The sequence below is a fragment of the Cavia porcellus genome, unplaced genomic scaffold (genome assembly GCF_034190915.1).
Source record: "Cavia porcellus strain 051 isolate PalLab524CR breed Dunkin Hartley unplaced genomic scaffold, mCavPor4.1 scaffold_10, whole genome shotgun sequence".
NCBI classification, from domain to species: Eukaryota; Metazoa; Chordata; class Mammalia; order Rodentia; family Caviidae; genus Cavia; species Cavia porcellus.
In genome coordinates this window covers 27,044,259-27,057,756 of record NW_026947493.1, presented here as the reverse complement: position 1 = coordinate 27,057,756, position 13,498 = coordinate 27,044,259, and the positions used below count along the sequence as shown (strand labels likewise).

The window sequence follows — 13,498 nt, the reverse complement described above, 5'->3', positions numbered from 1 at the left end:
TATCATGAGGTCTAGATGTGATCCTTGAACAACTGAAGTCACTGTCTCTTACTCCTACCAGTGCTAACAGGCCACATAAAGAGAGCCTCTGAGTAGGATAAGTAAGCAAAGCCACATGCTGCAGTCAAACATTGGGTCTCCTTCAGCCCTGGTGTTTGGTACAGGCGGCTGGAAAAGCTTCTGAATGTCTCCAGGCCTTCAGTTAGGCAAACTGAGAAGAAAAGCAAACACAGTGAAAAGGATCCATGTCTTGGATTACTTGGGTCAACACCAAGCAGAGTTCTGTGTTCACGAGGGCAGAGTTCTGTGTAGATCTGGTTAGTGAATAAATTTCCTACTGAATGCCTCGGGACAGTTTGTCCAAGAGCATCTACTATTTACAGTAATAATGCTTGTTAACATTATTTTTTGAGAGCTTACACTGTGCCAGAATCTAAATGAGTCACACTCATTAGCACATATGAATACATTTTGCTCTTTTTACTACATCTATTATATCACTTGGTCAAATTGTTTCCATTTAAAAATAATAATAAACACATACACAGATGCACATGCAGGCAAATGTACCACAAAGTATTGTTTTCCCTGTGAAGATTTCACCAATTCATTATTATGATTATCTCATCTTTTCCTGTCAAATAACAATTGGAAACCAACAATCCTCAGGGCATCTTTTCTCTGCCTATCGGGGTGGCAGGTGGCAGAGACCGTATCCATCACACCTTCCGATGCTCCGGACACTCTGACTTGCCCACTCTGGCAGCCCTTTTCCCCACTGCAACTGTCTGTCTCACATCACAAATGGCAAAATGACCCAGAAGAGTTAGAATCTGTGCATTTTGCTAAAGAGAAAATCAAAGCATGGAGAAATGAAGCACCTGCCCCAAAGTCGCATACCACAGCCTGTGCCCTTGGCCCCTACACGGTAACTCCCCCACTGTGCAAAGTGAGCTCGTGATCCTGAAAGGAGGACCTCAAGCTACTGTAAGAAGCCAGACACCAACATTAAAACGAAACACATACTAATGTGCATTGTGGCATGTGTTAGTGTCAAGTGAACTTGATCAACTTTCTTGGGAAATAAGCAGGAAATTCTTTTGAATTTAGCTGAATGATGAAGTGCACAAGTTTGCCATTTGCTTACTTCCTATCTTAGGCCTTCCCTACCATGCTGATGTCTGTCTTTCATTATTAAAGACTTCTCTGAATTCCCACTCCTCATTTTTGATGCAGATTTACATTGTGCACCAGGATCGACTGTGATGCTAACTGATAACCATTTGAAACTTTCAATGGTTAACACAGAAAGAGCAAGCGACACTGAACTGAAGCCTCCAGTGGGAGATTACACCTACACAGAGGACACTGTGCTCTCGTGGGTTGCAGTACACCTCTTAGATAATCATACCCTTAGCTGTAACTCTTTACCTCTAAACTTCTGACTATGCCTTTTAAAACAGTAATCTATATTACTCCAAAAGATAAAACATGTTTACAGCAAAACAACAACAACAAAACCCAGTCAAACAGAAAGAAAGCTAAGAGACACCTCAAATTCTTCCTACCTGGAGCCATCACTGGTAACTCAGTGAAGCACTGATTTCTGGGTGGTATGAGATTTTATCTCTACCAATGGGGGCATAATAGCTCTTCATGCATGCAAACAGTTATCTTATCCCTTTCGCAAGTGACCCCCAGCAATGCTTCTCCAGCTCCAGGGACCATTCCTTAGACCCCCTTCCTACCCCTCCCCACCTTTCTCGCTTTGCTCCTTCAGCCTGAGCAGGCAAGATGCTGCTGTCCTGTAGGCCCACACCTCCCTGGACTCCCATACTCAGCTCCTAATTATGGATCTCATTAGATCACCATAACCCTAATAGCTGCATTCTCTTTTCTTTTTGCTCTTCACAGCTTTTTGCAATCTTTGCATTTGCAACATGCGGTGGCTATTCCGGAGGCCTGCGGCTGAGTGTGGACTGCGTCAACAAGACGGAAAGTAACCTCAGCATCGACATAGCCTTCGCCTATCCTTTCAGGTAGGGCATGGTGCCTCCTGCTCCCTCTCCTTGCAGACATTGTTTCCTTCCTTCCATGGTTTCTTGTGGAAAAACGCAGTTTCTCAGGGGCTCAGGGGTGAAACAGAAGGATTGTACTTGCACAGCATGATTTGCAGATCACCTTGCACCACACCACACTGGGAGGATTTATGAGATGCACCCCCAAGCCACAACTGAATGTCTGTACAAATAAAAAACAGAAGCATCTCCAAAATGCCACTTGTGATGGGGCTGTTGATAGGAAAACCTCAGTGGTACAATTACCCCCAAATTACCTCTCCAGTCTCTAAGGTTTCCCACATTCTCTCTAGATCTGTCATCACCTCTAATTTCATATTATACAACTCTGCCTGATAACATATTTAATTCCGTACTGTATACAATTGCTGGACACTCTGGTTAGCTGTCTACCTGCTTAATCTCATTAAGTCCTCACAGTGACACTCTGAATGGTACTATGGTCATTACCATTTACTAGTGAGAAAACTGAGCCATGGTTACATTGCCCACATTCCCTGTGAGAGGCAGAATCAGGGTATAAGCCCCCTGGCTTAGGCAAGAATTCATATCTCTGTTGACAAATTGCTGGAATTAACATCTACAAAAATCAACACTTCATCTCTGCCTGTGTCCTGTATATTAAATGGTAGCTAGCTGTCTACTGAGATTCACCCCCGACTTTACTTTTTGTGATTCTGATCCATATGCCCAAAGTGGATTAAATGAATTCAATGCTAACATAGTTTATGTCTATAAAGTTCCTCATCACTTGCTATCAAGTAAATGATGTGATTTTCAAAAACAACTTTTCCTGTACTATTCTGACATCCTATTAATATACTGTACTCTCCTGTTCACCTCCATCGACAAATGTCCACTGAGTATTCATTTTGTACCATGTATCATCCTGGCTCTGAATTGCAGAAAAAGTTAAAATTGGCATCTGCAAACTTTTTAAACAGGTTTAAATTCAGTGTTTTCCAAAAATATTTTCCTGGACTCTTAAATAACTAATATTAGTAAAAAGATAAGGTAGAGAGAAGAAAAAAGAGGAAGTAGGAAAAAAGAAAAGAGGAATTGAAAGGAAGAAATTAAAAATTATGATTAAACAAGTTCCATAAATACTTTCTAGCATCTTGTGTTTCTACTGCATGCTTTGAATTAGAGAAAGGAAGAAAGACACACACACACACACACACACACACACACACACACACACACACACACAGAGAGAGAGAGAGAGAGAGAGAGAGAGAGAGAGAGAGAGAGAGAGAGACAGAATGTTTCCCAAATACATTTGACTACAGAAACTTTTTCCACTGCATGTCTGGAAGAACTGCCTCTCATGAAATGAACCTTTGATATATTGGTTTAGTGAGCTTTTCCTAGTCTACAGCAAAGGTGTCTCAACTGACAGATGATGAATCACAGGAAGTACTATTTATACTGCTACCCTGACCAGTTTTCAAGAGAACTGACAACGAGGTCTCCTAACTAATAAGAGAGTACAAACAGACATACTAAGCATGTTCTCTTTGGTAATTAGGTAAAGACAGCTGTGCTGTGCTGTGCTGTGCTATGCTGGTAGGAATGGGCATCTAGGTGCTTGGTGCTTTGGAAAGTGTTAGATAGACCACTGGGCTTCTGGACAAGCTGGTAAAATCAATCCCTAATCAACCCACACCACCCAGACCAGGAGCTAAGGTGTGCCAGTGGCCAGACAGTGGGGTTGGGATGCTCAAGAATATCATACATGAAGTCATAAGCTGTGCACTGCTTTTGCAATGATTTCCCACCAGGACACACAGTAAATCCAATGTTAATCCTCTAACATTTGAAAACAACAGGCCACTGAACATTGTGTTACTGGCTCAAAGCACTTTCTCTCAAGCTAGAGGAGAGCAATCAAGAGAAGTATTTGACTCAGGCATGGAGAGCAGAGAGCAGGGTAATATTTAATTTCATGCAATCTTTGTCTAAAGAGACAGCTCTTCAAGCAGACAGTTTCCACCATGGGGTTTCATCTCTTTCTTCCCAACTACAAGCTTAGCATTGGCTCAATAGAGGCAAACTGGACAAATTAGATAAAAATATCACCACCTGTAAATAAAGCAGCCCATTCATCTAATAGATTTTTACGTGCATTCTGAAATAAAGATGCTCAACTACTGATTTTCAGTAGCACAGCTTTCTTCCCCTCCCCCGAACATGATCTTATTGAGGAGCCCATGTTTAAGAGACCAGTAGGACCAGCTGGGAGCTCGCAGATCCCTTCCCACCAGCATCTGGCATCCTCCTGGCCTCCACTTGCTCAGCCTCACACACAGCCCAGCTCTTTCTGTGCGGTGGTGTCTTCTGGGCACTCCAGGTCTCTATTGTGTAGAATTAAGGAATTAGAACCACTCAGCATCCTTCCACAAAGCATGTTCCACTTTCCTTCCAGAAATGCTCCTCTAGGATTTGTACATAACACCCCAGAAAGCCTCAATTTTACTAGAGTTTCAACTTGGATACTTTAAAATGTTGCACTCTGCCCCATGGAGGAAGACCTCGGTGATGAGTTAGCCATTGTTTCAATGGTTACAAAGCCTTGTGCTTCAGAAGGAATTGGGTTATTGAGATACTGATGATGTAAGTCATTAAAAAGTTGTTTTCTCCTTAAGACCTCACATGCCAAAGATTTGATCTAATCCTAGATATAAAGTAGAAATGTTCAGCAGCTTTTAACTATTCAGTTTATTGCAAACACAAGGGAGACAATAAACTCAAATACCAAATTATTGGAACAAAGACAATTATTTAGTAACTGACAGATCAAAGGAAGTTACTTAAATATCAGACAAATATTTCAGGCTGTAAGACAAACTCAACTAGGAAATTCTAGATGCTTAACAAAATACTCAGGTGCTGCTTCTAATAATATCCCCAAAATGTGTTAGCTCCTTGGCATCACCATACGTGTATACTTGTGAATCATACCAGAAAAAACTGTCTTTCTCACTATAGAAATGAAATAGTTACCACCTGACCTTCCTTTTGATTTGTGATAGAAATCAGCAAGCTGTGTTGGACCAGCTTCTCCTGTATCATAATGTGCTTCCTGGGTCTGAAGCTTGCTTGATAATTAGGAGGAAGGAAGGCCTGGACCCCACTTGCAGCGCTTCCTTTTACGATGTGAAATAGTTCAAATTCATTTGAACTCACTCAACAGAGCTGTAGAGGGCCTGCCAGGGGACATTCTCTTTGTGCTATCACTTAATCAATAAGAGAGGAGGTCACAGCTGTGCATTTAAGTATCTATGGGAACAGAATTATAAATTGTAGCACATTCGTAAATTGTGCTGGGTAACCATTACAAACCATTTACTCAAATAAACGTAAAGATAAGTGAGATTTAAAGATACATGAGATGTTTCTCATGTACTACAAGACCAAATATATGCAATAAGGTGAATTTTCATAGCATTATACTAGTTGCTGGAGCAGATGCCATGGCTGCCCGGGTGTCCAATCCTTTCCCTCCAGGCCTATCTGAGTGCATGTCAAGTCCCTGTTCCCATTAGATGCTCTGCTGTAGCCATGAGGCCTTGTCTAGCCAACAGGCAGGACAGGCGAGAAGCATCCGGAAGCTTGTGTCTATTAGAGCAGCACTCCTTGGGTGACCAATGTGAGCTACAGGACAGCTCAGCCTTGGGGTGCAGCTCTCCAGGATGTTCCCAGCGGTCTCTCAGAAGGGACCAGCAGGACAGCTCCTCTAACCATGGAAACCCGATCATTATCACAGATTTTATAACATTTCCCTTTTCCTTTCCTGCCTCACTTTGCTGTTACTGTTAGGATGATTCCTCCCCAAAAAATCAGTTGTACTCAAATCTCAACCTCAGGTTCTGCTTCTAAGATCTTGGTGTTGCTTGGGAAAACTGTCATCGCTGAAGCGGGTGGCCTGGCTGAATGGACAGATTCATTTATCCATCAGTCAGTCCAGTAGACCCCTGCTTACCTGCACTCTGTGATCACGGCATACAGTATTGTTCTTGCAAAAACAGAAACAAAATCAAAACCCTAAAAAACAGCTTAGCTGCATGTTGTTGAAAAAAACTACTAATCTTTGCTGTTCCTCCTTTATGGATCACAGAGTATGATTTATTTCTGAGTGTTGTTATGAGTATTAAATGACACATAGGCAAAGTGCTTTAATAAAAAGGCCCTTGCATTCAGTAAATTTTCTTTTAGTACTTGCATAAGGAAGTAAGTGTAATTAAGCTAGAGAGATAAAAAGGTAATTATTCTAATTAATTGGCAAAATTAATCTTGAGAAACAAATGGCCTTTTATGATGTCGTATTTTACCCAGCACCAGGACTTCCACAGCCCTCTCCACCTACGTGTGAACATGTGATATACCCACTTAACCGTCTCACATTAACTGGCTTCTACATCTTCAGTGTTTGTTTTGGGTGCCCTAGGTGGCATTCTTATTATCAAGCCTATTTTTCTTTTCTCATTAAACCTAGGGGAGAATGAACCCCTCCCAAAGTGACAGAACTGAGAACTCTCGGTGCCACTAGCACCATCTTTAGGAGGGGTCTGTCACTGTGGGCTGGTAGTGTGAGACTCAGCCTCACCCTGGTGATGCTTGAAGCAATTCAAAGAGGGGTCGCCCACAGCAAGAGATGTGTGCCAGCTGAGGCTGCTCAGCTGGGCACTGGGCACTGTCCCCTCTCTGTGATTCTGGCATTTGGCCAGCTGTTCCCTTACTCCTCTCTGGATCACTGGGACGGGTGGAAGCGAGCACCAGGAGATAAGGTTTGGGGCTGTTGTCTAGTAAGGCTGGCAGTGGGGAGTCTTCTTCCCTGTGAGCTCTCCCTAAAAGCCAATTTGGGGGATATAAACTGTTAAAGAATGCAATTTCTGTATCGTATGTTCAGGAAATGCTGCATTTGCAATTACATTTAAACATTTATTTGTTTCTCATTACCAAAAACATTTCATTGTTTTCGGCTACAATTTCAGAACCCATGTAACCATGGTTTGCCATTTTAATGTTGTACTTTAAATTAAATTCTGAGTATGATGAGACTTCGTGGCTCTGTAGAGTGGGGTTTAGGAGATTTGGAAGTGTTGTTATCATAGGGCAGAAGACAAATTCCCAGCTTCAGAGCTAAGCTGGACCACATAGCCAATGGGATAGCCATTGCCTCTAGCCTGATAGAGCCGCTGCAAAGAACAATGGGACCAGAACCTTCCAGGCCTCAGTTCCCTTATTATAAAAAAGAAATAATAATAAATCCTCCCCATAGTCTGCAGAGGTCATTAAATTAAATAGTACATGCTAATTGTGTAGGATAGAGTCTGACAAATAATGACTATCCCCTGAATTGTGTCACTGTGTAACTATTGTTATTCTCAGTGAGATCTGGGGTAGGCAGAGCCAGGATTCAGCTGCACATCAAGGATGAAGAGGCCAGCTCTCTTTGACACGGAGACAGGAGTTATCATCAGTACGGGATGTTTTTAGGATGTCACAGAAAATGATATATGTCTGCATAATGGCTGTTGGCATGAAAAAAGATTAAATTTAAAATTTTAATGAATGACAAATTCATTTACATCTCCGCCTCAGTTGTCCCCATTCAATCTCTCTAAAAGCTACATTGGAACCATTTTGCTGCAAAATTTCCCCAAAAGGAGCATGGTGCGAATCAGATAGCATGAAAATCTTGTGACCAGCTTTCCCCAAAACATACCCTGTGACAAGGACTTGCAGGCAAGTTGTTTTCTTAGTAGGGGAGGCCTAGACCCACCATAAGGATTGGGACGAGACAGAAAAGGGAAGAAGGCTGGTGGGTTCATGTGCAAGTCACCATGGGGGCACCTAAAACTCCAGGAAACTATGGGAAATAGGTCAAGAGTATTGCATAAAGCCAGGGATGAGGCCAGGATATTATCCAACCACTCCTGCTGTTATTGATCAAAAATCTGTGGATGTTCACTCTCTGATAACTGCATGCACATCAAGCGCCAGCCTACAGGTCATGAAATCCTTCAGGCAAAGATCAAGGGTGCTGGCATTAGAAAGTTACTCGTGTACTGAAATGGCAAGGACCAGCAATATGGGTCGCCAGCTGACAGCCTCTAATGCCATGGGGAGACTTTTAGGTCATTTTGCCTAAATGTGTGCATGACACCACCCATGTCAGCTATGCATTCTCTCAATAAGGATTTATTGAGCATGCATAAGGCCCTGAACTGTATGATATATAGTGGTTGATAAAAGAGACATGGCCCCTCCCCTCATAAAGTTTGCAATTAGATGAGGACAGGAGAAAAACAAAACAACAACAACAAAAACTGAGTAAGAGATATGAACTAAAGTGTACATATAAAAACATAGGTATATACATGATTTCTCTGAAGAAAATGAACACTGTGCAGAGATGTGAAGTAACTATTGATGGCGGGAACAGGTCAAGTGATGGACAGGTCCAGGGGGCCTGCTGTCAAGAAGGCATTTAGACCAGTCCAGATGACAGAGGGAAGACTGATCTGAGCACAAGGAGTGAAAAGTTCTCAAAGGAGAGTAAATGAAACAGCCAGCTGGCAGAGAGGGGATCTCACGTGTCAGTAAAAGTCTGGAGGAGAAATGAAGAAGGTTAGCAGAAAAAGGCGGGGCTGGGATATTTGGGATTAGCAGCCTGGAGGAAATGCTGCCAATGACATGACATCTGAGTGCACGTCTGAAAGACGTAAGCAAGTGGCCACCTCCGAGAAACCTGCGGGATGCACTCCAGTGGAAGCAAAGAAGGGCAGAGGCCTGAAGTCCGAGCAGGGGAGGGGTGCGACAAGCGTGGAAACCACTGTCTGCCAGATTGGCACGAGGATGGGGAACAGCAACAGGTGAAGATGAAGAAAGAGGCAGAGGCGAGACCAGGTGGGATCTTAAGGGATAACATTCAAGATCTTATCAATATAAGAGGAGAGATTTACTGCTGATTTAAGTCACCAGGGGTTCTCAGCAGAAGAGTCATGCCACTTATATTTGTAGAAGATCTGGCTATGGAAGTAGAAAGGTGAAAGGTCACAAAGTAGAGATGAAGTTGAGGACAACAAGAAGGTAGCTGTGGCCATCTGGAGAAAAAGCAGCAAGAAATCGGAGCAGAGGAGAGGCATCGAAAGGGTGAGCGTGTTACTGGGAACATTGTCTATGCTTGACCTTCCACGCCTCTCCTCCAATGCTAATTTGCATCTACATCCTGGTCTTGCATGTCAGTTTTTTGCCTCTTCTTTGCCAGTGAGTGTGTGCTAGGATTTAGATAAAAACTGTGCCCTAGGAGTCTCAGGTGATCAGAAACAGAGCCTTTGAGAGGTGACTGGATTACGGGGAATCCACAAATGAGATCCTAGAAGGCTGGGACATGGTTGGAGTGAGTGGATTACTGGGAGTATGACTGGAAGGACTGGGATCCTCCCCTCTCTCTGCTTCCTGGCTACCATGGGCTGAGTGGCTTCATCTCATGCTTTCACAGGCCATGACTGCTTTAAACCAGCCAACCATGGGTTGAAACAAGAGCCAGGTAGACCCTTTGTCCTGTAAGTCACAGATGTTGCCTAGACCTAGGACAAATAACAAATACAGAGTGGGTAGTGTTAGCCAATATGGGGAGCCTTTCAGTGCTTGTATGGGTTTATGGGTACCCTTTGAGGTCACTAGCTTTCATCACTACAGGTCAACATAAGCCTGGGCAGTGAACACACAAGCAGGTGGCAGCTGACTTTCCTGGAATGATCAGTACACACGATTCCTTGCAGACATGTGTGAATGCATTTCTGCAAGCCAGAAAGCTCTAAGAAACTTATGGTATGGATAAAGATCGACTTGTGGAACATGGTTTTAACAAGTCTTTGGCTATGAGAGTCCACTCAAGGAAAGAAATCTCATACCAGGGGATTGGATGGAAAAGCTAATGCAGGTCACAGGGTCATGATCAGAAAGATGGTCCAGCCTAGAATCTAGCCACAGTGGGAAGCCACTGCCACCCCCTCAGCTGGAGCAGGGATTGGCATGGTGAGGCCCTTGCTTCAAATCCAGCCTGCCCACTGAGTCTTCATACAGCCCTCTAGTTAAGAATGGTTTTTACATTTTGAAATGATGGTATTTTAAGTAATATAAATAAGTACCCATCAAATAGCCTCAATTTTGCTTGTTAATCTATAAAAGCTAAAATACTTGATATCTAAGCGAAAAAGAGAAAACATTTTACTTACCCACAGCAAGAGACACAGAAAGAAGAGATGGTCTCTCGGCTCACACACAGCCTGGGGCCTTTGTGGAAGAAGCTAAGACCAGACAGAGAAGGGTTAGAGACAGGGAAGAGGTGAGCCTGTGGCCCTTGTGTGTATATGCCCCAGAGCAGTAGGAAACTAGAGAAATTGCCTGGGTTTCCCTCAATCCTGCCCTCCAGTCACCCTCCAGAGCGCCCCACTGGCTGACCTACCTGGACCCACCTGCTGGTGAGGAGCAGGCTCCTGCAGATGCAAAACAGGCAAAGGAATGGCAGAGTACAACCCGGGCCAGAAAGCCTGGTAGTGCCCCAGCCAAGGCTGCTGCAGGAAAAGCAGAAGAAAGTGTACAAACTCAGTGCAGTTATTTCTTACAAGTTTCTTTATGTCAGCCTCATTGGCCTTGCTCTCAGGCTGACCCTATTTACATAAAATTTGATCAGACTTTTAAAGACCAGGATTGGGGCATTACTGAAAATGACTGTACGTTATGTAATGAAGGATGTGGTTCCTACTGAGCTCCTGTAGGGAGGTAACAAGCAGCGGAGATTAAGTGGGTTTGAGCTGAGTGGGCCCTTGACACTGCTCTTGGTCTCACTGTGTGTAATTTTGCAGATCAGGCATGGGATATGTGGTGGCAAGAGCCTCATTATCTGGGCAACTTTACAACCTGGAAGAAAACAGACATGATTTTTCTGTGAGTTGCAGAAAAAAGTAAAGAAATCTTAGTTCTTCTTTGAATGTGTGTCTCATGTCTTCCCTGGAATAAGATGAGAGAGAGAGAGAGAGAGAGAGAGAGAGAGAGAGAGAGAGAGAGAGGATGGAAGAGGAGAAAGAGGAGGAGGAGGAGAAAAAAGTAGAAAGATGGGGAGGAGAGAGACTTTGAGTGGTCTAGAAAAGAACAAAGGAAGTTAGTCAGTGACAACCAAGAATAACAAAAGGAACCATCGCGGTCCGTTTGTTTCATGAATCACGTCCCTTGACAATGCAGATGCCTGTTCTTGCTCCCATTAACCTGTATCTCTGCTTCTCTTTTGGAAAGAAACAGATGCTAGACTATGGCTATGTTCTCAAGTGGCTACAAGTTACAGGACACATCTTCGGAGGTCGAGCTGCTGTGAACTGAGTGGTGAAGGACCATGTCCCACCACTTCTTCAGCCCTAGCCCATCTCTGATGTGTTTTTGTGACACACTCCCAGGGGCCACAGGGCACAAGGAGAGGAGGTATATACTCAAGCTGACTTGCTTACCAGATGCTCAAAAGCCAGAATCCAGACACCGAAGCATTAGGATGAGGACACCAGCAACAGCTAGATGGCTGAGATTCACTCCTAATTCTCCTCTCGGGGCTCCACTGTGAGAATCCAGAGGTCCAGCACGTAAGAGTCTTTCTAGTGTGCAGCTCAGGGGCTTCCTACTTATATCTGCCTGCAGAAAGCTTGTTAAAAATGGAGACTCCCCAGTCCCACTCAGGCTTACCTGATGGCATCACTGCGGGCAAGACCCATGACTGCATGTTACAAAGCACCAGGAGAATGTAGATGTGCAGCCTGCAGAGTAGCCAACCTCAAGAGAATTGTGGGCCTCCAACTTGCAATAGCCTGATGCTTTGTGTTAATATTTCTGTGTTTTTAAAAATTGGTATTACACTTGGATTTAAGATAATACTGGCCTTGTGTATTATACTTAACAGACAAAACAGAAAAAGCAAAGTATGTGAATAAGCAAAAGGACATTTCTGTTTTATGTCATTTCAAAAATTTTCTATTGTGGCATGTAACCTTTAGAACGAAAAAAATATAAACTTGACAAGAAAGCAAATGGTGGTTTAGACGTCATAATAACAGAAAAGCTGTAACAATTTCACATTCCCTCCATGTCCCTCGAGCATGTCCCTCAAAAAAGACTACAGTGATAGCTGTCCATCCCTAGCTGACTGGAAGTAAGGGTAGAAACAGGGAGCAATGGCAGTCTTGCAACCTGGTGCACGTGTCCTGGTATACATGTGTATAGATCCCCATTACCTTCACCAGTAACAACTTAGTGTGGTTGTTTTCCTCTTAACTGTCAGGAGAGCACTGTAACAGCCAGGGCCAGTTTATTTTTAATTCTCTTTTCACAGATCAGTGCAAAAAGACTTAAACTCTGAGTCCACATTACCAGTAAATGCCAGGTTTAGAAATTCTTCAAATCTTCTGCCTCCCATAGGCGTCTCTGTGGAGCTGTTTACCACCACAGCAAACCCTCTTAACAGCCTAGAGCAATGCTAAAGATGAACACACTAATTAAGGCAATGATCAGCATCATCATCAGCAGGAGCTGTGCAAAACACTTCTGTGCCTTACACTCTACTAACAGCACACCTACAAGGTGGCTACTCTGAACTACACCTCGTCAGATGAGGAAACTGCTGCTCACTGAATAGAACAACTTCCCAAGGTCACATAGCTAATATAACGGCAAGATCGTGGGTCCAATTCACTCCTGAGCTGTGCCGCTCACCGCCATGCTGTATGGGTAGCTGTGATGTCCTTGAGCTGACAAACCTCTCTCTTCTCAGACTCCTTTTTCACTCCCAGGTTTATAGCTCACTCCCCCAACAGCCAAGGGACTCAGTCCAAGATGGACTCACAGAATGGCTCTCAGGAATGTCCTGTTCCTGGGATTGGAATTACTGCCATTTATTTTCCAGTTGATTTCCCAAGTTCGGGAATAAATTGTGAAGAAAAAAAAATTTCAGGGTAAAACTGAAATGATTAATGTTTTTTCCTTTTTGCAGCTGGCCAGAATTTGAAGGAAATAAGCTGTTGTGGATCTAGTTTATAGAACTTCATATATTTCAATTTGAAAGATTATATACCAAAGTGGCAGCTGTCCCTTGGAGACTGGGGGTTAAGGAGCTACACAAGTGACAGAGTTTTATAAGAATAAAGCTATCTCTAAGGGCTCAGTCTTTTTACAGCACATTTTCATTTGCCTGTCAAAGGCAGACTGTGGAGGGAAGCATGCATTGAATTGAGAGGTCCAAGATGCTAATCGAGGAACCTGAGATCTCGGATCACAGTGAAGGACCTGTACCCCACACACCTAACACTGCAATATCAGAAATAAGCAAAAAAGAAATGCATTATTCCAACTTCAAAGTCAATCTTCTGAGG

General features: G+C 43.4%; 1 protein-coding gene across 2 annotated transcripts in view; it reads left to right on the top strand.

Moving 5' to 3' along the window:
• Positions 1-13,498, top strand: part of Synpr (synaptoporin) — a 292,405-nt gene that overhangs the window by 171,739 nt on the left and 107,168 nt on the right. For both annotated transcript variants that reach the window (XM_063257144.1, XM_005008287.4), the window contains one exon: positions 1,915-2,039. In XM_063257144.1, coding sequence (XP_063113214.1) covers positions 1,915-2,039 — 125 coding nt within the window. The remainder of the gene's footprint in view (positions 1-1,914; positions 2,040-13,498) is intronic.